This window comes from Pithys albifrons, chromosome 23 (genome assembly GCF_047495875.1).
Source record: "Pithys albifrons albifrons isolate INPA30051 chromosome 23, PitAlb_v1, whole genome shotgun sequence".
Classification (NCBI taxonomy): Eukaryota; Metazoa; Chordata; class Aves; order Passeriformes; family Thamnophilidae; genus Pithys; species Pithys albifrons.
Genome location: NC_092480.1, coordinates 5730544 through 5757307, shown reverse-complemented (window position 1 = coordinate 5757307; position 26764 = coordinate 5730544). Strand labels below are relative to the sequence as shown.

At 49.4% G+C, this 26764-nt stretch overlaps 1 protein-coding gene across 1 annotated transcript in view; it reads left to right on the top strand.

Annotated features, from left to right (window-relative positions):
* The window catches only part of BARX2 (BARX homeobox 2), a 43180-nt gene extending 17122 nt beyond the window's left edge, over nucleotides 1-26058 (top strand). The window contains exons 2-4 of the mRNA XM_071576389.1: nucleotides 22385-22682; nucleotides 23497-23581; nucleotides 24292-26058. Coding sequence (XP_071432490.1) covers nucleotides 22385-22682; nucleotides 23497-23581; nucleotides 24292-24540 — 632 coding nt within the window. The 3' untranslated portion in view covers nucleotides 24541-26058. The remainder of the gene's footprint in view (nucleotides 1-22384; nucleotides 22683-23496; nucleotides 23582-24291) is intronic.
* Nucleotides 26059-26764: the final 706 nt, after the last annotated feature.

Below are 26764 nucleotides of genomic sequence, written 5' to 3'. Positions count from 1 at the left end.
TTTAATAAATTCAGGATTGATGACACCAAGTTGGGAGGGAGTGTCGACCTATTGGAGGGCAGGAGGGACCTGCAGAGGGACCTGGACAGGCTGGAGGGCAGGAGGGCTCTGCAGAGGGACCTGGACAGGCTGGAGGGCAGGAGGGACCTGCAGAGGGACCTGGACAGGCTGGAGGGCAGGAGGGACCTGCAGAGGGATCTGGACAGGCTGGAGGGCAGGAGGGCTCTGCAGAGGGACCTGGACAGGCTGGAGGGCAGGAGGGACCTGCAGAGGGACCTGGACAGGCTGGAGGGATGGGCTGATTCCAATGGGATGAAGTTCAACAAGGCCAAGTGCAGGTCCTGCCCTTTGGTCACAACAACCCCCTGCAGCAGCTCAGGGTGGGCACAGAGTGGCTGGAGAGGGACAGGGGGAAAGGGACCTGGGGGTTGGATTGACAGGAGGCTGAACATGAGCAGAGTGTGCCCAGGTGTGCCCAGGTGTGCCCAGGTGTGCCCAGGTGGCCAAGAAGGCCAATAGGATCCTGGCCTGGATCAGGAATAGCGTGGCCAGCAGGCCCAGGGCAGTGACCCTTCCCCTGGACTCAGCACTGGGGAGGCCACACCTTGAGTGTTGTGTTCAGTTCTGGGCCCCTCAGTTGAGGCAAGAGATTGAGGGGCTGGAGCGGGGCCAGAGAAGAGCAACGAGGCTGGAGAAGGGACTGGAGCACAAGTGCTGTGGGGAGAGGCTGAGGGAGCTGGGGGTGTTCAGCCTGGAGAAGAGGAGGCTCAGAGGTGACCTCAGCACTGTCTGGAACTGCCTGAAGGGAAGTTCTGGCCAGCTGGGGGTTGGTCTCTTCTCCCAGGCACTCAGCAATAGGACAAGGGGGCACGATGGGCTCAAGCTCTGCCAGGGGAAATGGAAGTTGGAGAGCAGGAAGAAATTCTTTGCAGAGAGAGTGCTCAGGGATTGGAATGGGCTGCCCAGAGAGGGGGTGGATTCCCCATCCCTGGAGGTTTTTCAGCTGAGCTTGGCCGTGGCACTGAGTGCCATGATCTGGTAAAGGGACTGGAGTTGGACCAGGGGTTGGACTTGATGATCTCGGAGGTCTTTTCCTTCCCAATCCATTCTGTGATTCTGTGATCCTTTTTGTTCTGTCCTCGAGGTTTCCCTCCCTGTCCCTTTTCCAGCAGGGCCAAGCTCTGAGCTGCAGGTTTGGGGTTTCTGGTGTCAGTGCCTGTTTGGGAGGTTTTATCTCCTCACCCCAAGTGCCATCCCACCAAAACCTTGGCATGGGGTGCCCAGCTGTGCCCTGGAGTCACAATGAGCCAAATTCACCTTCACAGGCTCTTCTGGAGATTTGGGGTCAGCCTGGTTTGGTTTCTGCCTTTGTGGAGTTGGGATAAAATTATCTTTTTTCTTTTTTCCCCCTAAATTTGAAGTGAAGTTTGCTGAATTTTGGATGGGATCCTCAGAGGGAAACACACCCAAAGTGAGTAGATACAAAGAGTGTGAGGGAAGGCAGAGGATGTAAATGAAGGTGCCACAAACCCTTTAGTGCCTTGCCCTGGAAATGGTTCTCCAACAGCACTGAAGCTGCTCCTTCTCTGGAGAGTTTTATTTGTGTCCTTCAGAGGAAATTCTGCTTAAAGTCTCCAAAAATCCCAATTTAAGTCCCTACCCCATGACAGGCAAAGAGTGGCAATTCAGACAGGAACATGCACAGAGCACTTTGGTCCTGGTTTTAAAGGCAGGACTTGGCTCTGTGAAGGTCTTTGGGCAGGATGGAGGTGCTGGAGGTTGGCAGAGCACTGAGAGGGCAGGAATTGGGCACAGCAAAAAGCTCAGTTGGGAGCTGCCCAGCCTGGCCTGGCTCAGGACTGGGTTTTAACCTGGAAAACCCAGTTTGGCCATTTATTTTCTTTCTTTTTGTGCTGGTTTTGTAGCCCCTTGTCCCTTTTTTTGTGTCCTTTTCTCCCTTCTGTGCCTCTCTATTAATAGCAGGATCAATTAATTGCTTCCTCTGCCACACTCCAAAGAACCTGCAACTATGAAACAGCAACTTGTCCTTTGGAGAGGGGAAAAATGATACCAGGAAAAAGGGACAGAGCTGGAACAAGACTTCATGGCACATTAGGAATAAAAACTGCCCATTTTCTTCCAGAAAAACCCACCCCCAGTGAGGCACTTTGACAGCAACAGGTGACTGTGGCTTTAAGAGGTTTGGAAAAACTGATTTTTGAGATCCAGGCCTTATTTGTCCCTTCTTAATATTAAGTTACAACCTGTAGAAATGCATTAAAATGGGTTGAGAGCTGTTTAAAAGTTGAGTTTTGCTGATGTCTGTTCCCAGGTGGGAGGGGTTGGGCTCAGGAACTGCCCAGGGAGCCCAAATTTGGGGTTGCCTTCCCAAAACCAAACCCACAATGCTCTCACCTGTTCTATTTATCTCTGGGAATTCACCTGCAAAATAAACCTTTCCTAGAGGAAATCCTGGGATGGAAAATCCTCTTGCTCAGGACACTTTCAGTCATCACTTTGCTCCAAGGAAAACACTTCCTTTAAAGGGAAATCCCTCGGGAAAATTCCTGGTATTTCTCAGCAATTCTGCTGAATTTCTGGGTGTCTCTGGGGTGGTTTTTGGGGGGTGTCTGTGCAGGGCTGAGAGTTGGACTCGATGATCCTTGTGGGATCCTTTGGATTCAGGATATTCCATGATTTTTAACTCCTTGCTGATGATTTTTTGGACAAATCCCACTTGGCTAAATGATGATGGAATTGTTAATTAACTGAACTATTCCCCCCAGGATTTAAGTGTTAATTTCCAATACCTGGTGTGGAGCTTTAGTGTAATTTAAAATGTGGTGGATTCTTCACCTGCCTTCTCAAAATGTTTGTTCTCCCCAAAGCCAATCACGGCTCATTTGCTTCCAGTAATTGATACCAACACTGGAAATATTTGCCCAGTTTACCACAAACTTAATTTAAGTGTTTGCCAAAGCACTGGTTAAACTGGGGCCAGTTTGCACACGGGGAGAAAATTCAAACACAAACCTTTTCTAGTTTCTCTCCACAGGAATTTTCCCCATTCAGGTGTCTCAGTTGGGGCAACTACCAGAAAACAGCAAAGCTTTGGGATTTCTCTGCTGGCCACGATGGCCAAATATTCTCCATTCCCTTCCTGTCCTCACTTATTTATCCCTTGAGGTCAACACAAGTTTGGGGTGTGCAGAAAAAGGAATTGCATCAGAGTGGAAATAGGTGACAATTCTGTGCTGAGCCCTCCTTTGGGTGGCAGGTGGGCCATGCCAGGGTTGGGAGCAGGGAATCCTCACTGGAGATGGGACTTTGGAGACAATTGCTGAGGGCTCTGCAGGTGCTTTGGCCATCCCTTGGCTTGGTCCTTGTGTTGTGTGTTCACTGAATTCCTGGTTTTTAAGGGAAATCAGTGGTTTGTGACCCACTTGAGTGAAAATCCTCTGCTAGGAAATGCAGGAGAGACCCAAAGTAAAGTGGGCAGGGCTTGTTTCAGATGAGGTTCATTAAGAATAAATTAAATCCTGCAGTTTATTCCCAGCACAGCAAAGTCTGTGGAAGGGAAGAGACTTCCCCACAACTCCCCTTAAAACCAAGTTGTGTTTGAGACTTTGTAGGAGTTTCAATTTACCCACCTCTAATTTCCATCCACCCTTTACCTCTTTAGTGGATTTTTGGTGGTTTTTTTGCTCTTTCCCTCCTGAGCTTTTCCTCCCTCATCACCAACCCTGGAATTGCTGAGGACTCTGCAGTGGATTTTTGGTGGTTTTTTTGCTCTTTCCCTCCTGAGCTTTTCCTCCCTCATCACCAACCCTGGAATTGCTGAGGGCTCTGCAGGTTCTTTGGCCATCCCTTGGCTTGGTCCTTGTGTTGTGAGTTCACTGAATTCCTGGTTTTTAAGGGAAATCAGTGGTTTGTGACACACTTGTGTGAAAATCCTCTGCTAAGAAATGCAGGAGAGACCCAAAGTAAAGTGGGCAGGGCTTGTTTCACAGGAGGTTAATTAAGAACAAATTAAATCCTGCAGTTTATTCCCAGCACAGCAAAGTCTGTGGAAGGGAAGAGACTTCCCCATAACTCCCCTTAAAACCAAGTTGTGTTTATGACTTTGTAGGAGTTTCAATTTACCCACCACTGGTTTCCATCCATCCTTTGCCTCTTTATTGTTTTTTTTTTTTGTTTGTTTTGTTTTGTTTTCTTTTCTTTTCTCTTTCAGTGCCTTCCTCCCCCTGAGCTCTCCCTCCCTCGGCACCAACCCTGGAATTGCTGAGGGCTCTGCAGTGGATTTTTGGTGGTTTTTTTGCTCTTTCACTCCTGAGCTCTCCCTCCCTCATCACCAACCCTGGAATTGCTGAGGGCTCTGCAGGTGCTTTGGCCATCCCTTGGCTTGGGCCTTGTGTTGTGTGTTCACTGAATTCCTGGTTTTTAAGGGAAATCAGTGGTTTGTGCCACACTTGAGTGAAAATCCTCTGCTAAGAAATGCAGGAGAGACCCAAAGTAAAGTGGGCAGGGCTTGTTTCACATGAGGTTAATTAAGAACAAATTAAATCCTGCAGTTTATTCCCAGCACAGTGAAGTCTGTGGAAGGGAAGAGACTTCCCCACAACTCCCCTTAAAACCAAGTTGTGTTTGAGACTTTGTAGGAGTTTCAATTCACCCACCACTGATTTCCATCCATCCTTTGCCTCTTTAGTGGATTTTTGGTGGTTTTTTGCTCTTTCCCTCCTGAGCTTTTCCTCCCTCAGCACCAACCCTGGAATTGCTGAGGGCTCTGCAGTGGATTTTTGGGGGTTTGTTTGCTCTTTCCCTCCTGAGCTCTCCCTCCCTCATCACCAACCCTGGAATTGCTGAGGGCTCTGCAGTGGATTTTTGGGGGTTTGTTTGCTCTTTCCCTCCTGAGCTCTCCCTCCCTCATCACCAACACTGGAATTGCTGAGGGCTCTGCAGTGGATTTTTGGGGGGTTTTTTTGCCCTTTCCCTCCTGAGCTTTTCCTCCCTCAGCACCAACCAGAAGGTTTGAGTTCAAGGTGAACTTTCGAACCCGTGAGGTGGCTGCAGGAATTGGGCAGAACAGGTTTGCCCATCCCTGCTGGAAAGGGGTTAATCCCCTGAACTATGGAGGGAGGATGAGGAGGGTGATGCAAACAGGCCCTGCTTTATGAGCATTTGTGCTGCCAGCGCTGAGTGCACTAATTGTGGGGTTGTGCAGGGATTAATTAATGACTGTGTCCTACACACTGAGGATGGAGGAGGTGTCTCCTTGGAGGACACATCGATGTTTGTTGAGGTTCCTCATCCAAACCCTGCTGGGGATGAGGTGCTGGGATGAGCTGTTGGGATGAGGTGTCTCCTTGGAGATGTTCATCAATGTTCACTCAGGTTCCTCTCCCAAACCCTGCCGGGGATGAGGTTTTGGGATGAGGTGTCTCCTTGGAAATGTTCATCGATGTTCATGGAGGTTCCTCACCCAAACCCTGCTGGGAATGAGGTGTTGGGATGAGGTGCTGGGATGAGGTGTCTCCATGGAGATGTTCATCCATGTTCATGGAGGCTCCTCACTCAAATCCTGCTGGGAATGAGGTGTTGGGATGAGGTGTATCCTTGGAGGACACACCGATGTTCATGGAGGTTCCTCACCCAAACCCTGCTGGGAATGAGCTGTTGGGATGAGATGTCTCCTTGGAGGAGACATCCATCTTCATGGAGGATCCTCACCCAAACCCTGCTGGGAATGAAGTGTTGGGATGAGGTGCATCCTTGGAGATGTTCATCCATGTTCATTGAGGTTCCTCACCCAAATCCTGCTGGGAATGAGCTGTTGGGATGAGGTGTCTCCTTGGAGGACACACCGATGTTCATGGAGGTTCCTCACCCAAACCCTGCTGGGAATGAGCTGTTGGGATGAGGTATCTCCTTGGAGAACACACCGATGTTCATGGAGATTCCTCACCCAAACCCTACTGGGAATGAGCTGTTGGGATGAGATGTCTCCTTGGAGATGTTCATCAATGTTCATGGAGGTTCCTCATCCAAACCCTGCTGGGAATGAGCTGTTGGGATGAGGTGTCTCCTTGGAGGACACACCGATGTTCATGGAGGTTCCTCATCCAAAGCCTGCTGGGAATGAGGTGTTGGGATGAGATGTCTCCTTGGAGATGTTCATCAATGTTCATGGAGGTTCCTCATCCAAACCCTGCTGGCAATGAGCTGTTGGGATGAGGTGTATCCTTGGAGGACACATCCATGTTCATGGAGGTTCCTCACCCAAACCCTGCTGGGAATGAGGTGTTGGGATGAGGTGTCTCCTTGGAGATGTTCATCGATGTTCACTCAGGTTCCTCTCCCAAACCCTGCTGGGAATGAGGTGCTGGGATGAGGTGCTGGGATGAGGTGTTGGGATGAGGTGTTGGGATGAAGTGTCTCCTTGGTGATGTTCATCAATGTTCTCTCAGGTTCCTCTCCCAAACCCTGCTGGCAACGAGGTGTTAATGTCCTGGTGGGAGTGTGTTTTATTCTCAGCAACCCAATGAAAGGTGACCCCTTTCATTGGAGAAAATACTTAATTTGATGCATTTTTTTTTCCAAAGTGTGCAAAGACAACTCACAGAATTGTTTTTTAATATGGAATTTTTCTTTTGAGATTCTTCTTGTGTTCCCTCCAAACTGGGAATGAGTAGGAATGTGTTGACATTCTGAAACTTTATGAATTTGGAAAGGGCAAACTCTTCAAATGTCTCAAACTCCATCGGTCTTTGGGGATTTTTTCTTGTATTTTTAAATTAATTTGAACTCTTCAGGTATTTCGAGGCAATTCTTGTAGCAGATTATAAATTTCTGACCTTGCTGTAGTTGCATTTTCTGCCCCCACTGTGGCATTTTGTGCACACAAAGGAGGTGCTGGTGGAGTGTTGGAGGTGGTTGGAACACGCAGAGCACACACAGAATTCATCTGTTTACCAACCAACTATTATATATTTAGAATCACAGAATCACAGAATGGATTGGGTTGGGAAAGACCTTTGAGATCATCAAGTCCAACCCTTGATCCAACCCTTGATCCAACCCTTGATCCAACCCCACTGTGATCACCAGTGTGTCCAAGCCTTGATCCAACCCCACTGTGATCACTCCGTGCCCTGGGCTGGTGGTCACAGTGGGGTTGGATCAAGACATGGTGGATTCTCACTCAGTGCCACATCCACAGAATCATAGAATGGATTGGGTTGGAAAAGACCTCCAAGATCATCAAGTCCAACACAATAAAATAAAATAAAATAAAATAAAATAAAATAAAATATAAATTAAAATATAAAATAAAAAATAAAATTAAATTAAATTAAAAAAATAAATGTGATAAAATAAAATAAAATAAAGAAAAAATAAAGAAAAAATAAAATAAAAAATAAATAAAATAAAATAAAATAAATAAAATAAAATAAAATAAAATAAAATAAAATAAGAAAAATAAAGAAAAAATAAAATAAAAATAAATAAAATAAAATAAAATAAATACAATAAAATAAAATAAAATAAAAAATAAAATATAAATTAAAATATAAAATAAAAAATTAAAATAAAATTAAAAAATAAATGCAATAAAATAAAATAAAATAAAGAAAAAATAAAGAAAAAATAAAGAAAAAATAAAATAAAATAAAATAAAATAAAAAATAAATACAATACAATACAATAAAATAAAGAAAAAATAAAGAAAAAATAAAAGAAAAAATATATAAAATAAAATAAAATAAATACAATAAAATAAAATAAATACAATAAAATAAAATAAAATATAAAATAAAATAAAAATTAAAATATAAAATAAAATAAAAATAAATACAATAAAATAAAATAAAATAAAATAAAATAAAATAAAATTCCCTGCAGAGTTATTTAGAGCAGCATCAGGTTCAAATTGGAGGCACAGCTGCTCTTGGGCAGAGGATTTTTCAAAAACTGAGTTGAAAAAGAGCTATTTTGGGTTGGAAAAAACACCCCAGACCGTGTGGCTGGTATTGGAGGGGTTCCCGTGGAAACATCGAGGCTTGCACAGGAATAGCAGTGCCTCCTAATTAGCAGAGATATTAATGGCACATTAAGGAGTTTGGCAATCCTGGGGCACAAAGGAGAGTTCTCAGCTCGGGGCTCATGGAATCTGCTCATGGGCAGCACCTTCTGGAGCCCCTCCCGGGGTCGTCTCCCTCATTTTGCACGTGGGGAGAGCAGAAATCCGGTGGGATTCAGGGGTTTGGCTGAGGGGGAACATCAGGGCAGGGGCAGGTTGGGAATGCAGTGCCCAAAATGTGCCCTGAGTGAGCAGAACTTTGTACTTTGGGTGCTTTGGGGGACAGGGCAAAGCTGGTGGGATGTGCCAGTGTTCCCATGGAGCTGTTTGTGGTGCCAGTGGGAGCTGCTCAGCCACCCACGTGCCCAGGGAAGGAAGGGCTGCCTTGGGTTTTGCTTCTTGGCTTTGGGATTGGGATTTAAAGGAGCTTCTGGAGGTCCAGCACTGCTGTGGAACAGGGTGGTGGCACATCCCACAGTGACAGGGCATGGAAACTGGGAGGGAAATGGGTGTGCTGGGCAGGGAGAGCCAAAGTTGGGGCTCCAAACCCACCAAACCAGGGCTTGGATTCCAAACCCTCCAAATTAAAGTTTGGGCTCCAAACCCTCCAAACCAAAGCCTGGACTCCAAACCAAAGCTTGGGTTCCAAACCAAAACTTGGACTCCAAACCCTCCAAACCAAAGCCTGGACTCCAAACCAAAGCTTGGACCCCAAACCAAAGCTTGAACCCTAAACCCTCCAAACCAAAGCTTGGGCTCCAAACCAAAGCTTGAACCCTAAACCCTCCAAACCAAAGCTTGGGCTCCAAACCAAGGCTTGGACTCCAAACCAAAACTTGGACCCCAAACCCTCCAAATCAAAGCTTGGGCTCCAACCCAAAACTTGGACTCCAAACCCCCTAAACCAGAGCCTGGACTCCAAACCCTCCAAACCAAAGCTTGAACTTCAAACCCCCCAAACCAAAGCTTGGACTCCAAACCCCCCAGACCTTACCATGAGGGAGGCATTGCCATCTGGGTTCCTAAACCAGCACATTTCTGTGCCATGGTTGGAGTTCTGGATTGGAGCTGCTGTGCTTCTCTAACATTTCTGCCCATAATGGCATTAATTCACAGGCAAAGCTGGTGGAATTTGGGCACTGTTGAAACCTAATTCCATCCCTTCTGATTAATTAGGGCCTGTCTCCACTCCAGGAGACTAATCTTGATTTGTCTGGAGGTGTGAAAACAGCACCTCCTTGGCTGCCTTTCTGTCAGAACAGAGAATCCCGCAGACTGTTTTGGACAAGAGTGAGGGCTTGGATGAGGGCTTGGATTTGGAGATCAGGGAATCATGGAATTCCAGAATGGTTTGTGTTGGAAAGGACCTTAAAGCTCATCCAGTGCCACCCCCTGCCATGAGCAGGGACACCTCCCACTGTCCCAGGTTGCTCCAAGCCCTGTCCAACCTGGCCTTGGACACTCCCAGGGCTGGGCCAGCCACAGCTTCTGTGGGCAAGAGAAGTCCAGGACATGTTGAGGTCACCAAGTGGAATTTGTGGCTCATCCTTCCCTCAGAGCTGTGGTAACTGGGGAAACCTTGTCATTGCTTTTCTGGCACAGACATGGTTTGATCCTTCAAAGCTCTTCTGCAACCCTGAGGGTGACTTTTTTCTCCTGGACCAGCTGGTTCTGGGCAGGTCCATTCAGAGAATGCCCATCCTGGAGATATTTTTCCAGCTTCTTTTTGAGATTGGATGAATTTCAGTAAGAGTGAAAGTGGCTTTGTGTGTCATGATGTTGGAGCATCAGTTTGTCTGGAGATGGAGGTGTAACCCCTGAGAGAATCCACCTCCCATATGGAACAGGTAGAGGTGGAGGTGAAGCCACCACTGAGGGTTCTTGCAGCATCTCCAACTCATGACTGGCTTCATATGAGATAAATAGACCTGAAGTCAAGGAAATTCTTTGGGAAATGAAGTTTTTATGTTGCTGAATTGTTGGTAGTGAAAAGTTTCTATAAACTGGAAATCCAGCTGGTTCTTTTGCCTCCATCCAAAAAGTGAAAGCTCTGCTGTCCTTTTTGGGATAAGGTTGAGTCCATGGGGGGGTGACATGGGTGTGCTCTTACTTGATGTGGAGGGAATAAAAATAGCCCTGCCCTGTGCTGGTGGGGGCTGTGGAACAGCCTTTGTCAGCTTATTCAAGCAAAGAGATCAGGCTGGGAGGAAATGGTGCTCCAGATTCTGCTAATGGGCCTTCAGCTTCCTGGAATAACTCTGGGATGGATGAGTCAACAGTGTGCCCAGGTGGCCAAGAAGGCCAATGGGATCCTGGCCTGGATCAAGAATAGCGTGGCCAGCAGGCCCAGGGCAGTGACCCTTCCCCTGGACTCAGCACTGGGGAGGCCACACTTTGAGTGTTGTGTTCAGTTCTGGGCCCCTCAGTTGAGGAAAGAGATTGAGGGGCTGGAGCGGGGCCAGAGAAGAGCAACGAGGCTGGAGAAGGGACTGGATGTGGCACTGAGTGTCCTCTGAAACACCTCCAGGGATGGAGAATCCACCATGTCTTGATCCAACCCCACTGTGATTACCAGCCCAGGGCACTGAGTGCCAGAGTGATCCCAGTGGGGTTGGATCAAGGGTTGGGTTTGATAATCTGAGGTCTCTTCCAATCCAAGTGAGAAGAGCAACGAGGCTGGAGAAGGGACTGGAGCACAAGTGCTGTGGGGAGAGGCTGAGGGAGCTGGGGGTGTTCAGCCTGGAGAAGAGGAGGCTCAGAGGTGACCTCAGCACTGTCTGGAACTGCCTGAAGGGAAGTTGTGGCCAGGTGGGGGTTGGTCTCTTCTCCCAGGCACTCAGCAATAGGACAAGGGGGCACGATGGGCTCAAGCTCTGCCAGGGGAAATTGAAGTTGGAGAGCAGGTGGAAATTCTTTGCAGAGAGAGTGCTCAGGGATTGGAATGGGCTGCCCAGAGAGGGGGTGGATTCCCCATCCCTGGAGGTTTTTCAACTGAACTTGGTCGTGGCACTGAGTGCCATGATCTGGTAAAGGGACTGGAGTTGGACCAAGGGTTGGACTCGATGATCTTGGAGGTCTTTTCCAACCCAATCCATTCTATGATTCTGTGATTCAATGATTCTGCCCAGCTTTGTGCCTCTCCTCCTCACCCAGCCCCAGGAGAAGCTTAAGATCCCTGATCTAATTGGCAGCCACGAGGCACAGGCAGGCTGTGAACAAAACCTGCTCATGGATCATTTGCATCCTTCTAAATTGCATTGTTTGTGCAGCTGCTCAGCCAAATCCTCCACAGGGTTTATTTCTGGCCACAGAGGAAACACAGAGGAGTTTTCTCTCTGGTGGGGCAGATGCAAGATCAAAGAATTGTATCTGCAGCTCAGGGAGGCCAATCTCTCTGCTAAATGTGGCCTGATGGGGGCAAGATTATTAATAAAGCAACTCTGGAGATGATAAGGCAGAGTTGGAAGAGGCAGAGGCTTTGCCAAGATGTGACAGGTCCCTTTCAGGTTGACACTGTACTTGTTGAAGTCTCCCTTTCATTCCAGCCAGGAGGAAAAGAGGGGCATGTCTGTGTGTTTGAAACACTGATCCACTATTCTCCTGAGGAGAAAAAAGTGTTTTCCAAAAGATCCATCAGGCCAAATTTACACAGTGTGGTGCTGAGAACCAACTGCACTCTCTTCCTCCTCAGAGTGTTTCAGAGGGGGGGATATTTATGGGCAGCTTTTCTGCTGGAGCTCACACAAGGCTGGGCTTGAGCAACCTCAAGAGTGTCTTTGTGAGCACAGCCAGTCAGCTGGGCCAGGCTGCTGTTTGCTCAGGGGTGTTGTGATAATAATTAACAGAGCAGGAAGTGAGGGCCTGATTGATTTGTGCCTTTGAACTTGGAGAGAAACTGTGAACTCCTGAGAGAAGGCAGATTTATTTATTGGATGTGTGAGGATGTGAGAGTGGCCACAATGAGTGAGCCCAAAGTCCATCCGGACTCAGAGCTTGGGCAGTGGCCAGGGAGGGATGCTCAGGGAGCCTTGGAAAGCACAAAACTTGACTTCCCCATCCACCAAACTCCACCCTCTCGGATCTGATGAGCTGTTTCTCCATCCAAGTCCAACTCTTGCTCCTTGACCGGTGACACCATCTGGACAGAGGGCTGGATTTGGCCTCCTGTGCTTTTCCCCAGTGTTCCCTGATGTCTGGCCATGTCTGTCATCAGGAAAGGCAGGAACTTGTTGCAACTTAAGCTGAGAGTTGTGTCATCTGAGCACCGTGTCCTCCTCCAGCCCAGCAGTCAGAGCAGGCTCCCCATAAATCCGTTTCTCAGAGTCGTCCCATTCCGTCACCCTTTGGCTCCTCCACTTCTCAAATCTGGGGCCAGCTGGGGGTGAGCTCTGGAGCTGAGCCTTGGCCTTGGAAACAGAGGAGACTCTTGGCTGGAGTGTTTCACAAGCCTCAGTTCAAAGGGAGGAGCTCCAAGCTGAGGGTTGATGGGGCCGAGTGTCCCCTGGGACAGAGGTGTCCATGAGCCTGTGGCCATCCCAGGAGCTCCCTGCCCTGCCTCAGTGCTGGCACTCATGGACAGTGCTGGGCTTTATCTCCCTGGGGCTGGTGTGACCTGCTCTGAGAACTCCCTTGGAGTGCAACAGGGAGGGTCTGGAATGGAGATTCCCTTCCACACCCACCATCCCCTGGGAGTTGTTTCCATCTCTGGTGGCCTCGGGCCCGTTTATCCTGACAGGAGATATTGAAGCTCATGCTCAGTGCCCCTCCTCTCCCACCAAGGGAATTCAAAGGGATCACCAGCTAAAGATGAGGAATCCCAGACTGATTCCCATTTGTGGAACTCAGACAAAGAGCAGGAGGTCTCTGAGCCACCTCAGTCTAGGCTGGAGTCAAGGGGGGCTCCCACCCCAAAGGCAGGTTTGTCATTTGAGTTCATGAAGCAGAATAATTCAGACTAGAGGAGTGCTCTGTGCTCTGATTCATTCTCCACACTTGCAGCAAAGGGTTTCTTGACTCCTGGCCAAATAGATTCTTTAAATGCTTCTTTAAAACAAAATAAATCTTCTTTATATATAAATTTTCCTCCTCACTGAGGACCTGACAAGGTCCTGGCACACTCCCCTGCTTGACAGACAGCCTGGAAGAAAGGCAAGGAGAGCAACCTGTGGCATCCAGGTGGTGCTGGCATGTGTCCTTCTGGGAACTGGGCAGAAACTGGGCACTGCTGGGATACCAGGAAACCACAGGGACAGCCCCAGGACTTCCCATTCCAAGGTGCATTCCCATCTCCTGCCCCTCCCATGGCCCTGAACAAAGGCAGCTTGGCAGAATGGCCACCCCCAGCCTTGCCAGGAGAACCCTGATGCCCACCCTGCCAGGGGAGCCTTGGTGCCACCCCTCAGGGCTTGGCATCCCTGGAGGCACAGCTGCTGTAGGGGAGCTTTGGGTTGTGGTTTTAAGACAAATAATTGGCCCCCAGCCAGGCAGGGGGTTCCACACCTGCCCCTGGCTCTTGTTCAGGGAGGCTCTTGGGCTTCTCAGCTGTTCAAGGCCAATTAATTACTGTGTGCACAGAGAAAAACCCCACTATGAATATCAAATTATTAAGTTAAGATAATTGTCTTGCTGGAGTGCCATGGGCTGGTGATCACAGTAGGGTTGGATCAAGGGTTGGATTGATGATCTCAGAGGTCTCTTCCAACCCAGCTGATTCTGTGATCTGTGATCCCTTCAGCACAGCTTTCTGTCCTGTTTTCCCTGGCTGTTGGACACACAGGCCACTGAAGCACCTTCAGAGGGCACTACCTGGGCTCCTCTGCAGTGCTGAGGTGCAAAGGAGGGTGTGGATGTCTCCAGAACTCTGCATGTGACAGGCCTTGCTTGGCCACCCCCTGAGTGAAGGGAAGTTGTGGCCAGGTGGGGGTTGGTCTCTTCTCCCAGGCACTCAGCAATAGGACAAGGGGGCACGATGGGCTCAAGCTCTGCCAGGGGAAATTGAAGTTGGAGAGCAGAAAGAAATTCTTTGCAGAGAGAGTGCTCAGGGATTGGAATGGGCTGCCCAGAGAGGGGGTGGATTCCCCATCCCTGGAGGTTTTTCAGCTGAGCTTGGCCGTGGCACTGAGTGCCATGATCTGGTAAAGGGACTGGAGTTGGACCAAGGGTTGGACTTGATGATCTCGGAGATCTCTTCCAACCCAACTGATTCTATGATTTCATTCTATGGTGAGCATTTTGCCATGGCCACCAGTAGGGTCTGGGTTCTCCCCCAATGACAAGAAGCCAATTGTCACCAACCAGACTTCTTGCTGGGTTTAATTTCTGCAAGTCTCATGGCCCTTGTCAGACTCACAGGGTTCATGGCAGTGAAAATGCAGTGTAGGGTGAACTGGACCTGCAGACTTTGGTTGAGGAGCAATTAAACTTTCCTCCAAGGAACCTCCCTGATGCTATTTTGGAGCCCCAGCAATGTCTGTTCATCTTCCAGCTCTGCACTTAAGATTTCAGGGTTGAGTGCTCTGCTTTCCTGGAGCCTCCGTGACACGATTCCCATGGAAATTCTGTCTCTGTACATTTGACCTGAGTCTTGACACTATTTCTGGAAGCTTTCAAAGTGCCCCAGAAGTGGCCTTCACCTCTGCTCTTGAGCAGAGACTGTGGCTCCAGCTTTAGCTCCACTGGTTTCCACCTGTAATCAAAGAGAACAAGTAGAAAAACAAACCCAAAGACAATTCTCCTCTCCCAAAACATGGTTAACTCTCAGAGACAGAGCTCTGAGTGTTGGAGAAGAGGAATGGCAATAATGAGCATTTTCAAGCACTCTCAGTTCCAGGATTCCCATTTAATATGTAATAATGACAGAAAAATCTGATTACAGAGCTGAGAAATGGCACCTGTTAAAGCTCTGAGAATCTCCTGCAGGTTTTCCACTGATTCCAATATTCAAAAGAGGTGTCAGAGGTTTAAAACTATTTGAGGGTTGTCTTCCAGTAGGACTGGAAAGAATGAGGAGAGAACCAATGTCTGAACTGGTGGACACAAAGGGTTCCTGCAGAATTACCTGTCAGCACCTCCCTGGCCTTTGTTTGACAGGGATGCCAAAAACATCAAAGTCCATGTTTAGGTCTCACCTCAGTTGCCTTGTGAGGACAACTCTGGGAAGACTTTGTGGCTGTGCCTGGACTTCCAGCCCATTCCAGGAGGACATGAGGAGCTCTGGAAGCCCATCTGTGCCAGTGTGCCCCCAGGGCAAGCACAGGGCTGGGAACTGTGGAGCTGCCAGCACAGTGCCCACAGTGCCCACTCAGTGCATCCACTCCCTGGCACAGCTCTGCTGCTTCCCACTCTGGGGGTGGCCAAGGGATCTGCATTCCCACCACACAAACATCACCCAGGCCACCTGGAAACTTGGGATGGAGGTGTTAGTGGCATCCTGGAAAGGGCTGAACCTTGGGCTGTTCACAGGGAGTCGGCAGAGCTGGTTATTCCCCTCCCAAGCATTTGTTCCCAGTGTAGGCACAGCCCTTTGCTGTTCTTCTCATTCCTTGTGCCCCCCTGCCCTTAGCAGGGTCTTGGTGAGGCCCACATTGGTCTTGGGGAGAACCTGATGCAACCTGATTCTAACAGTCAATAGGGAGGGGACCCCCTTTTGTGGGGTCTGCCCAGAGCCTGAGCCTGGTCTAGAGGGAGCAGAGAAGGTTTCAATCCAGAAAGGTCACCAGAGGCAGACAGGTCCAACCTGAGCACAGGAGTGGCTTTGCTGCCCTCAGTGGGGTGGGCAGGGGCTGCTGCAGGTCCTGCAGGCTGAGGGAGCTCAGCAAGGGGCACAGCCCTTGCACCAGAGCCCTGCTGTGCCTCTGCTCAGCCTTTGGCAGCTCTGGCACCCACCAGCCCATGCCAAGGAGCCCACGGTGACCCAGAGGACATGCCATGTCCTGGGGCACACTGTGCCTGCTGTCCTTCACCCCCTAGCTCCTGGGCCAGGTCTCTGCTCAGCTCTGGCTCTGACCCAGCCAAGCTCCATGGGAATGGCGTGGCTGGCAAAGCCAAGCTCGTGGGGATCCGTGGTGGGAAAAGGAGCTGGAACACACTCCCCACTGAACAAACAGTGGGTGGTTCAGCTTATTCTCCTTTCTTTTGCTTCCTTTGCTTCACTCAGGACTTGCTCCTCCCTGTCAGCAAAATGCAGCTCTTTGCTAAAGGAACTCGACTCCTTCTTGCTCCCCTTTTGTTTTGACACTCAGGAGATGATGGATTTATAGACCTTCCTGAGTCGTAAGTTCATTTTCTCTTGTTATTTACCTTTCAGTGCAGCCCATTCTGACTGAGATGTCATTCTGCCTCCGAGCAGGGCTGACCTGCCAAGAGGAGCTGATCCATAAATCTTCCCTTCCTTTTGCTTCCTTTCCTTCCAAAACAGCATTAGCTGAGTTTGCCTGGGAGGGAAACTGCTCTGCCATGGCCGCCAGTCAAACTGTGCAACTAATTAGTGCTTTCCCTTTCCCCTTCCCTTTAGTCTGTGTCTGCTGGGGTTGAAATTAAGCCAGGGAGGAGGAGGAGGGAGGGGAAAAGGAGGGGGAAAGAATAGTTTGAGGTAGTTATTTTTAATTAAAACCTTTGCAAGGTGATTTGGTGTAGTGGTGGTGATCTGTCTGGTGGTCAGAAGAAATCTGAAGAGAGCAGGTGAGCAGAGGTGGCTTCAGGTTGGTCACCTTGCTCTGACACCTTCTTGGTGTTGCTGCTGGAAAGTGAAACCAGTGAGGGGAAAAAATCTTTGGATACATTAAATCACAATAGATTTCTAGGACAAATCTTTTATATATAATTAGGAAAGAGGAGTCCAGGGTTGTCCTAGACCTGTGTGGTTCGAGTGAGGGAATTCATTTGGTGGGCAGTGCTTAGTGCAGATCTATTATCAACTGTGCCAACACTGATACATTTAAATAGCAAAGCCAAACGTTTTCAGATCGTAGAGAACACCCCACAGATCCAATGTCCTTTTTATTTTTAGCTCTTGGTTGCTTTTAGCAGCACAGTGGCCAGATGTTTAACTTCATGGAGTGGGCAAGAACCTCCTTGCTGCTTGAAACTGAGATTATTCAGCTCCTTAAGAAAGAACTGAGGGAAAATTCTGCTGGGGAGGCAACACTCCCTCAGCTGTGAGTGAAGGGTGGATTCCACCATTTCCCAAGTATTTAGCAGCAAAGTGAGGCCAAGGCTCCCCCAGGCTTTGGGGTGACTTAGATCATTCCAACAGATAAAACTGGGACTTTTCTGTATGAGGTCACTGTCCCTGTGAAGAGCACTGAGATTTCCTGGGTCCTAAACCACTGGTGGTTTCACTCCTGCACTTGGGGCCTCTTGATTGTTGTTGAAGGAAAAAATAAACCACATGGAGTGTGTTTCTAGGGCAGCAAATTCCTCATTTTCTGCCTTTTGTGGGAAGCTTCTCATGTGGTTTTCACGAGCCAAAGACCAGTGGGTGAGGATTGGGAAAGGTGCTCAGACACACTGAAACAACAACAGCTGGAACTGCTGGGAAAGGCAGGAAAGGAGAGGAAAGAGCCCTTCAATCCCATCCATCCCATCCTGGGAGGCAGAGCATGTCCCAGCAGTGCTGAGCAGACAAGAGCTGCTTGCCAGAGTTTAATTTGTTGAAGATTAGGAAATTCCTCTGTTCTTCCAGTGCCGTGTCAGTCTGGAAATGCCTTTGAACTCTGGGGGATGGGGAGTTTCGATGAAGCCTCAGATTTCGTGGGGTTTGGAAGCCAAGGCATTATCAGGGTGAGAACCCCATGGATGATGGTTTAAGGGCAGTCATGGTAATGGAGACAATGGGCTGGCTCAACTTCAGCTCCCTCTGAACCTTGGGATAACAAGATCCAGAGCAGGACACTGAGCTTGGGCTGTTTAACTCGGGATCTAAAAGCTGCTTAGTGCAAGGCAGAGGTCAGCTAGTCCTGGTTTGTTCTGTCTGCTAAAGCACTGCCCCCTTCCTGACCTGCAGCTTTCCCCCAAGGAGACATCTGCAGCCTTGAGCCCTCCATCCTTACCTAGATGCCTGCCCAGAGAGGGGGTGGATTCTCCATCCCAGGAGGTTTTTAAATGACATTGGACATGGCACTGAGTGCCATGATCTGGTGATCACAGTGGGGTTGGATCAAGGGTTGGGCTTGATGATCTCGGAGGTCTCTTCCAACCCAGCTGATTCAATGATTCAATGATTCAGTGATTCTATGAGTCAATGATTCAATGATTCAGTGATTCAATGATTCTGTGATTCAATGATTCAATGATTCAATGATTCAATGATTCAATGATTCAATGATTCTATGATTCAATGATTCTATGATTCTGTGATTCTATGAGTCAATGATTCAATGATTCAATGATTCTGTGATTCAATGATTCTATGATTCTGTGATTCTATGATTCAATGATTCAATGATTCAATGATTCTATGATTCTGTGATTCTATGATTCTGTGATTCTATGATTCTGTGATTCAATAATTCAATGATTCTATGATTTAATGATTCTATGATTCAATGGTTCTATGATTCAATGATTCAATGATTCTATGATTCTGTGTTTCTATGATTCTGTCATTCTGTGATTCTGTCATTCTGTCATTCTATGATTCTGTGATTCTATGACTCTGTGATTCTATGACTCTGTGATTCTGTGATTCTGTGATTCAATGATTCAATGATTCAATGATTCAATGATTCTATGATTCAATGATTCTATTATTCTGTGATTCAATGATTCTGTGATTCTGTGATTCTGTGATTCAATGATTCAATGATTCAATGATTCAATGATTCTATGGTTCTATGATTCTATGATTCTGTGATTCTATGATTCTGTCATTCTATGACTCTGTGATTCTACGACTCTGTGATTCTATGATTCTATGATTCTGTGATTCAATGACTCTGTGATTCTGTGATTCTGTGATTCTATGATTCTTACTCCATGCCCCAACCACTCTGTGCCCTCCTTGGGCTGAGGGCACAAAGCTGAGCCCTGTTAAGCCGGGCTGAACTCCAGCAGTGATGTCATTATTTACGATGGTTTCCAAGAGCGCTGTCACAACTGGTGACATCAAACCACAAGCAAAGGCTTCTCTTACGAGCACAGAGGATAAACAAGCACACACACTTGGTGCCAACAGCCTCCCAGATCTGTTCCCCACCTGCAGCTCGAAGCAGCTCAGCAGTTGCCAACCCTGAGTCGCTCAGTGCTTTCAGAGGGGTCGTAAATAAATTCGTGTCCTGACGTGAGCACCAAAAATAAGCGTGTGCTGAGCCTTCCTGAGCCTTGGGGAGGGCACAGCTGCTGGTTGCTGAGCCTTTTGGGAAATGGATCCCCTCATTCAGGTGCTCAACACTCAAAACCACGGGTTTGAACAAGCCCAGGGGCATCTGCTTCTCTGAGAACAGCCCAGTGCTGTGCCCTGCAAAGCCAGCCCAGTCCTTGCTGCTGATCTGGGAAGGAGGAGAGCAGCTCTTTTCATCCTGATCCTGCTGATTCTTAGAAAAACAGCCTGAAGAGGCTTTTTCCTTTGATAAAGGCAGATCCTCAGCTCTGGGGCCTTTGGAAGTGCCTTCCTCTCCCTTCAAGCAGTCCCACGTGCTGCCATGCCATGCAGGAAAGCAAATAGCCCTGATTGCTCTGATATCATCAAACAGCTTTGGTTGACCTCCCCTGGAGAGAGTTCCTTGTAAAAATCCCTTTCTGCAGAGGTTTCAGTCACTTGGAGCCTTGCAGGGGTTGCTGAGCTCTGGTGATTTATTGCTCCTTGGTAATGCTGTGCTTTGTGGAGACCCTGCTGGAAATACATGGGAGTACAAGGGTAAAAATATCAATGAACCAGCACCAAAAGCCACCCAGGAGCAAGGACAGGAGTGGGGCTTCAGGCTGTGGGGGAAGGCTTGGAGGATGGACCTGCAGAGGAGCAGGAGGTCTGTGAAGGGCAGGTTCAAACCAGGAGCCCAGGACAGAGGGCTGAGGGGCTGCAGCAAGGCTGGACCCTCTCCTTGATGGAGCAGGGTCATGGAATCACAGAATCACAGACTATTCTGAGTTTTCAGTCTCCTCAGTCAGAGCAGGGTGGAAGTGAGGTCCATGAGGGTTCTTCTCAGTGAACAAGAGCAGTGGCTGAGCCCCAGGTGAAGACACCAGTGCACCTCATGGTTCCTCCAGAACACCCCTCGTGGTGGAGGTGGCTCCTGCAGAGGACTCTGGCAATGAGGGGCCCTTTGAGAAGGGAAGAGAGGCTGGTTCTTCTTGGAATGTTTGGCAGAAAGACAGGGAATAGTCTGTTCCATTGGGGGTTGTTGTGTTTGTTATCTCTTGGTGTCAGAGGGTGCAGGTGAGGAGGACACAGGCTAAGGGAGCAGCACCTGGTTTGCCTTCTGTGCAGCTGGCAAAGGGTGCAGAACCATCAGAGAGTACAGGATTGGGGGTGTAAAGTGAAGGGCAGTGAGCTCTGCCCAATTTATGGTCTTTGAACAGCCACAGGGGCTGCAAATCCAGGCAGTGTCCCTGCCAGGTTACTCAGGGAGGTTGTAGATCAGCACAAAGTCACAGAAAGAAAAGGCAGATGAAGCTCTACACAAGCCAGAGGTTGGTTGGGCAATTTGTTCTCACCTCTCAAGTACTTCCTTGGGGGTTTAAGTGGAAGACTTTGGATTTCAGGGAAATATTTGCATTTTCAGCACTGGGGAGATGTGAAGGAGAAAGCAAGACTCAAGTCCCAGTCTGCCTAAGCCCCAGTCTGCAGTCAGTTGTGCTTCCATCCAGGCTGTTGGGATTGAAAGTGTTTGGGCAAGAGTTTCCCAGCTCTTTGTGAGTGGCACAACTTGCCATGGCTTGGGAGGTTCTTTGGTGTGCCCTGAGCCCCACAGCTCTCCTGGCCGTGGTGCCTGGGCTCCCAACCTTCACTCAGGGAGGAGGATGAGGAATGCAGGTCACCAGCAGGCCAGGCTGGCAACTGCTCTCCTCCATAACAGCCTCATGGAGCTCTGCAGCTCCTCATTCTCCTCGGTGGTGATTCATGGGGAGGGTTTCCCAACCAGCCCTGCTGGTGTAACATGTCCCTTTCCACAGCACCTTTATCTAAAGATCTCCAAATGCTTTATGTACATTCAACTTTAATCCATGTTTTACCACCAGTGAAGGAGGTGAGGAGGATCATTTCCATCTGGCAAATGAGTGCAAGGGTGACTTGCCCAAGACTCTGCAAGGCTGTGGATGTGACAATGAGTGTAGGTTTCCCATACGTGGCTCTGTCTCCCTGCCCAGATTTTGAAGGAACATTTGATTTCCTGGGGCTAAGGCTGAGCAGGAATCTGTTGCAGCTGTAAATCAGAAGGTCTGGTGTGAATCAGAACTTCCTCTAGTGCTTGGGAATGTTTGGATTTGTCATCCCACAATGGCCCTGACCTGAAAGGATTGGAGCAGAACTGGTTTGTTTGTAGGGCTGGGACCAACCGGTTGGTGTAAGACGTGGAGTTGAGAGTTAGTGAAGAACTCTTGGTTTATCTTCACATGGTTAATGGGGTCAGTGTGGACAGTGGAGGATGAAGGTGTGACTCATGTGATGCAGGGGATGAGCTGTGACTTGAGCTCCACTGCCTCTTGGCTGGAAGGGGAGATGAGGTGACTGTCTCAAGTGAACCTCATCCAAATGTCCAGAGGGAAGCAAAGCTGGGACCAGAATGGGGACTGATTTCAATGTTTCCTTGGAGTTTGATCTCTTGTGCTAATTAGACATGACTTCAGTGGTGTGTGTTATAACAGCTCCTGGAAAGAGAAACACCAGGCATGGCAAAGGAGTCCTTCTTGTCCCTGGATCAGGGAATGTAACAGCTCCTGGAAAGAGAAGCACCAGCCAGTGCAAAGGAGTCCTTCCTGTCCCTGGACCTGGGGAATCCACAGTAGGACTCCCAGCCCAAGGACAGCTGTGCAGTTTGGGAGAAGGGACCTCTGGAGATCATCCGGTCCAACCCCCCTGCCCAGGCAGGGCACCCAGAGCAGGTGACACAGGAACTCATCCATGTGGGAAGGAACAGGACAGGAGAGGGGAACAGACCACCCTTTGGGGATGGTCCTGTGCAGGGCTAAGGGTTGGACTCGATGATCCTGGTGGGTCCCTTCCAACCTCTCATACCCTGTAATTTAACCAGGACATGGCAGTGCCAGGACAACTCTTCCCATCTCCCTCCTGCCCCCAAGTGTCCCATCACCTGAAGGTGTTGGCACTTCACTGACCTTCCTTCCCCTCTGCTTCCTCCCCTCCAGGGTCCCCCTCGCTGCGGGCGTACCCGCTCATCTCCGTCATCACCAGGCAGCCCTCCGTGGTGCCCCCACTGCTGCCCGCCGCCCCCAGCCCGCGGGGGCTGCCAGCCCAGCCATGCCCAGGTGCCACGGGCACGGAGCAGGTGCCCGGCGAGGCCGTGGGCAGCAGCGAGTCGGAGGCAGAGCAGCCCCCGCCCCGCGGGAAGAAGCCGCGCCGCAGTAGGACCATCTTCACCGAGATCCAGCTCATGGGCCTGGAGAAGAAGTTCCAGAAGCAGAAGTATCTCTCCACCCCCGACAGGTGGGTCAGGGGCTCCCACTGGGAATGGGGAGGAGCAGAAGGGGCTGCTCTGCCCCTCCCTGGGGATGAGCTGCCTTCTGGCTCCATGGAGGTGTCTCCATGTTGGCCAAGGCCACGGGCAGATCACAAAATGACACAAGATCCTGAGCTGGAAGGGACCCTTGCCTCAAATCCAGGGTTTCAATATAGAAATAATGAATGGCTTCCCATGGGCTTGGAGCTCTGGGGGGGATGAATCAGGACCATGGGCTCTCTGCCACACAGACCCTTCAGTTGAACATGCAAATAATGAATTCCCTTCTAAGCCTAAATTGCCTACAAGGGCAGAATGCAAAGAAATGAGCAGATTTAGAGACCCTCCCACTCCCTTAGAATTGGGAGAGTATCCTGATGCCCAGGATGGAGGTAGTGAAGGAGAATTGTGATGCACAGAGTAGCATGTCCAAGGCAGGCTGATGTTTGTGTCTGTCCCTGCCTGTTTGTCCAGACACCAGAGACCTGTTTTTCAGGGATGTGATGCCCCTAATTCAGGGACAAACATGGAGTCCCAGCAGCTGGAATGCAGCAGGTTTGTGTTTCCAAGAAGGCAGGCACACCCTGGGACTTCCAGGAGGACAAAGAGAACAGGGAGCCTGTAAACAACCAAATATTCCTGTTTCTTCCAAAGGAACCTCTGTCTTTACATCCTAAATTCCCACTTTTGTGGGACTGTTCTCCAAACAACAGATCAGAAGGACAATGCTGAAGGCTCTTACAGTGCTGGACTGGCATCTGAGCTCTGTAAACTCATTGCAGTGTCTGTTCTGTGTCCCAGGCTCGACTTAGCCCAGTCCTTGGGGCTGACTCAGCTCCAGGTCAAGACGTGGTACCAGAACCGTCGGATGAAGTGGAAGAAGATGGTGAGTGGTTCTTCTTGTCATTCCTCCACGGTCCTTAAAGGGCAGATTTGAAAGCTGAGCATCCTGTCAGCAACTTGAGGCTGTTTATCCCAAATTTTGGGTTATTCTGGGTCATTTTCTTGGAGATGTTCCCTTTTTTAGGGTGTTGCTACTGCAGCACCTGCGGTGGGCTCGAGGGGAGCACAGGGAGGGGACAAGGCAAAGGGGTGAGAGAAATGGGAATAGAACAGAACCAAAATACCTCCCTCTGCATTTTTGGCCCTCCTGTGACCCCAGTGCTTGTGGGATTGGGTTTGTGCACAGCCCAGAAGGATCGTGTTGCTCTGTGGTGTTTGGGGAGCTGATATCAGTAATTCTTGCCTTTCATCTCTTCCTTCCACCTCTTCCACTCCATGGCCCTTTCCCAGTTAAAATGCCTTTTATAAAGGACAACCTGGATGTAAATCCTGGTCGGAACTGTGATGCTGTGGCACTCCCCAGTGGAAGTGTTCATGGATTCTGACCTGGGACAGGACAGGCAGTTCCAGGCTGTTCCTTGGAGCGTGTGGGACAGTTCCTGCCACTCCAAACAAATTTGGGAATCCCTTGGATACAGATCTTTGCCTGGAAGTGCCTTGTTGCTGCAGTGATGGTGTTGAAGGGAGAGGGAATGAGACTCAGGACCAGAATGGAGCTCAGGTAGATCCTGATGGTTCCTCTCTTTGCTCCAGGTGCTGAAGGGTGGACAGGAAGCTCCAACGAAGCCCAAAGGGCGCCCAAAGAAAAACTCCATCCCCACCTCGGAGGAGATCGAGGCAGAGGAGAAAATGAACAGCCAGAGCCAGGAGCTGGAGGGATCCCAAGCCCCTGAGGAGCCCAAACTGGCAGAGGAGAAGCCAGAAGAAGCCTCTCTGGAGAGAGAGAAGTCTCCAGAACATACAGCAGAGCCCTCCTCAGAGGAGACCACACCACTAAGTTAAAAGGGAGAGAGAGGAGAGGAAAAAGAAAAGCAAAAAAAGAGATAAAAGAGAAAAACCAAAAGTAAATATATATATGTATATATATATTTAAATATGTATGTAATGGTGTGTCTGTACATATATATATAAATATATATATATGTAGACCTTGTGTATAAGTCTAAAGATTGGTCACTCTGTGCCTTTGGGAATCAGCCATGGTGGGCCAGGTGGAGCAGAGACATCCCATGGGATTGGTGCCATCCCATGGGATTGGTGCCACCCTGTCCCTCTGGGAATTAGCCATGTGGGCCAGGTGGAGCAGAGATATCTCATGGGCTTGGTGCCATCCCATGGGCTTGGTGCCATCCCATGGGATTGGTGCCACCCTGTCCCTCTGGGAATCAGCCATGGTGGGCCAGGTGGAGCAGAGACATCCCATGGGATTGGCGCCATCCCATGGGATTGGTGCCATCCCATGGGATTGGTGTCATCCTATGGGATTGGTGCCACCCTGTCCCTCTGGGAATCAGCCATGGTGGGCCAGGTGGAGCAGAGACATCCCATGGGATTGGTGCCATCCCATGGGGTTGGTGTCATCCTATGGGATTGGTGCCACCCTGTCCCTCTGGGAGTCAGCCATGGTGGGCCAGGTGGAGCAGAGACATCCCATGGGATTGGTGCCATCCCATGGGATTGGTTCCTCCACCCTGTCCCTTTGGGAATCAGCCATGGTGGGCCAGGTGGAGCACAGACATCCCATGGGATTGGTGCCACCCTGTCCCTCTGCTGAGAGAGCCTGGGACAGGGGCTGGAATGTGATTCCAGGGAAAAGCACCTTTGGAACCCTGATCCAGCTCCTGGAGAAGGCCAGGAGAAGGTGGGGGCAGATCTGGGTGCTCTGGCTGTGCTGGAGGGTGTTCTCTTGGCTTCATCCTTGCCCTGGAGTGGCGCAGGTGGACAAAGAGCTTGGCCCGGGCTCGGCTCAGGGACACACAGGGAGTGGGAGCTCCAACAGCACCATTTCCTTGTGTAACCAGCACTTATTTCTGTTCAGGGTTAGACCTGACTCAAAACAGCTTCAGGAAGGGGCTCAGCCCCCCAGGTTTGCTCCAACTTCCAAAGGGACACCCATTCCCAGGTCAGGAGTCCAACCACATCTCCCTGGGCTGTTTGGGTGCCGTGTCTGGGAATTTGCAGCCATCCAGGATGGAACTTGGAAGGAGATGAGGGTTTGCCTTTGACTCTGCTCCAAAAGCTTTGGGATGCTTGGATCTGGGAGTTCTTGCTTTGAGTCCACTACTAATTTTTGTAGGGGTTTTTTTTGTTTTTTTTTTTTTAAATGAACTTTGCAATGTTTTCAGGGGTTGGGGAGGATGATGGATTTCTGAAAGGTGCAGTTTGTTTAAGATGTGTGCCAAGAATAGACTTGCATCATGTTTCATAAAGTCTTGTTCAGGGTGCATTTTGCCCAAAGGCTGCAAGAGATGTATTAAGATAACCTTTATTTTTTAATTAAAAATGAAATATATAAATCAAGCTGTTGTTGTTGCTGTTTCTCTCTCAGAGGTTCTCACTTCAGGGACTTTTTTGGGCTCGGTTTTTCTGAATATCCCTTTTTTGGGGGGGGAGGATGGCAAAGGTGACACACACAGATCTCAAGGAGTGAGGAGACTTTCTCCCTGTTTAACATCTGTCTTGTTTAACATCTTTAGTGATGATTTAGATGAGGGGATTGAGTCCATCAGCAGCAAATTTGCTGATGACACCAAGTTGGGAGGGAGTGTCGACCTGCTGGAGGGCAGGAGGGCTCTGCAGAGGGATCTGGACAGGCTGGAGGGCAGGAGGGCTCTGCAGAGGGATCTGGACAGGCTGGAGGGCAGGAGGGCTCTGCAGAGGGACCTGGACAGGCTGGAGGGCAGGAGGGACCTGCAGAGGGGTCTGGATAGACTTGAGAAATGGGCTGATTCCAATGGGATGAAGTTCAACAAGGCCAAGTGCAGGTCCTGCCCTTTGGCCACAACAACCCCCTGCAGCAGCTCAGGGTGGGCACAGAGTGGCTGGAGAGGGATAGGGGGAAAGGGACCTTGGAGTACTAATTGACAGGAAGCTCAACATGAGCCAACAGTGTGCCCAGGTGTGCCCAGGTGTGCCCAGGTGTGCCCAGGTGGCCAAGAAGGCCAATGGGATCCTGGCCTGGATCAAGAATAGTGTGGCCAGCAGGCCCAGGGCAGTGACCCTTCCC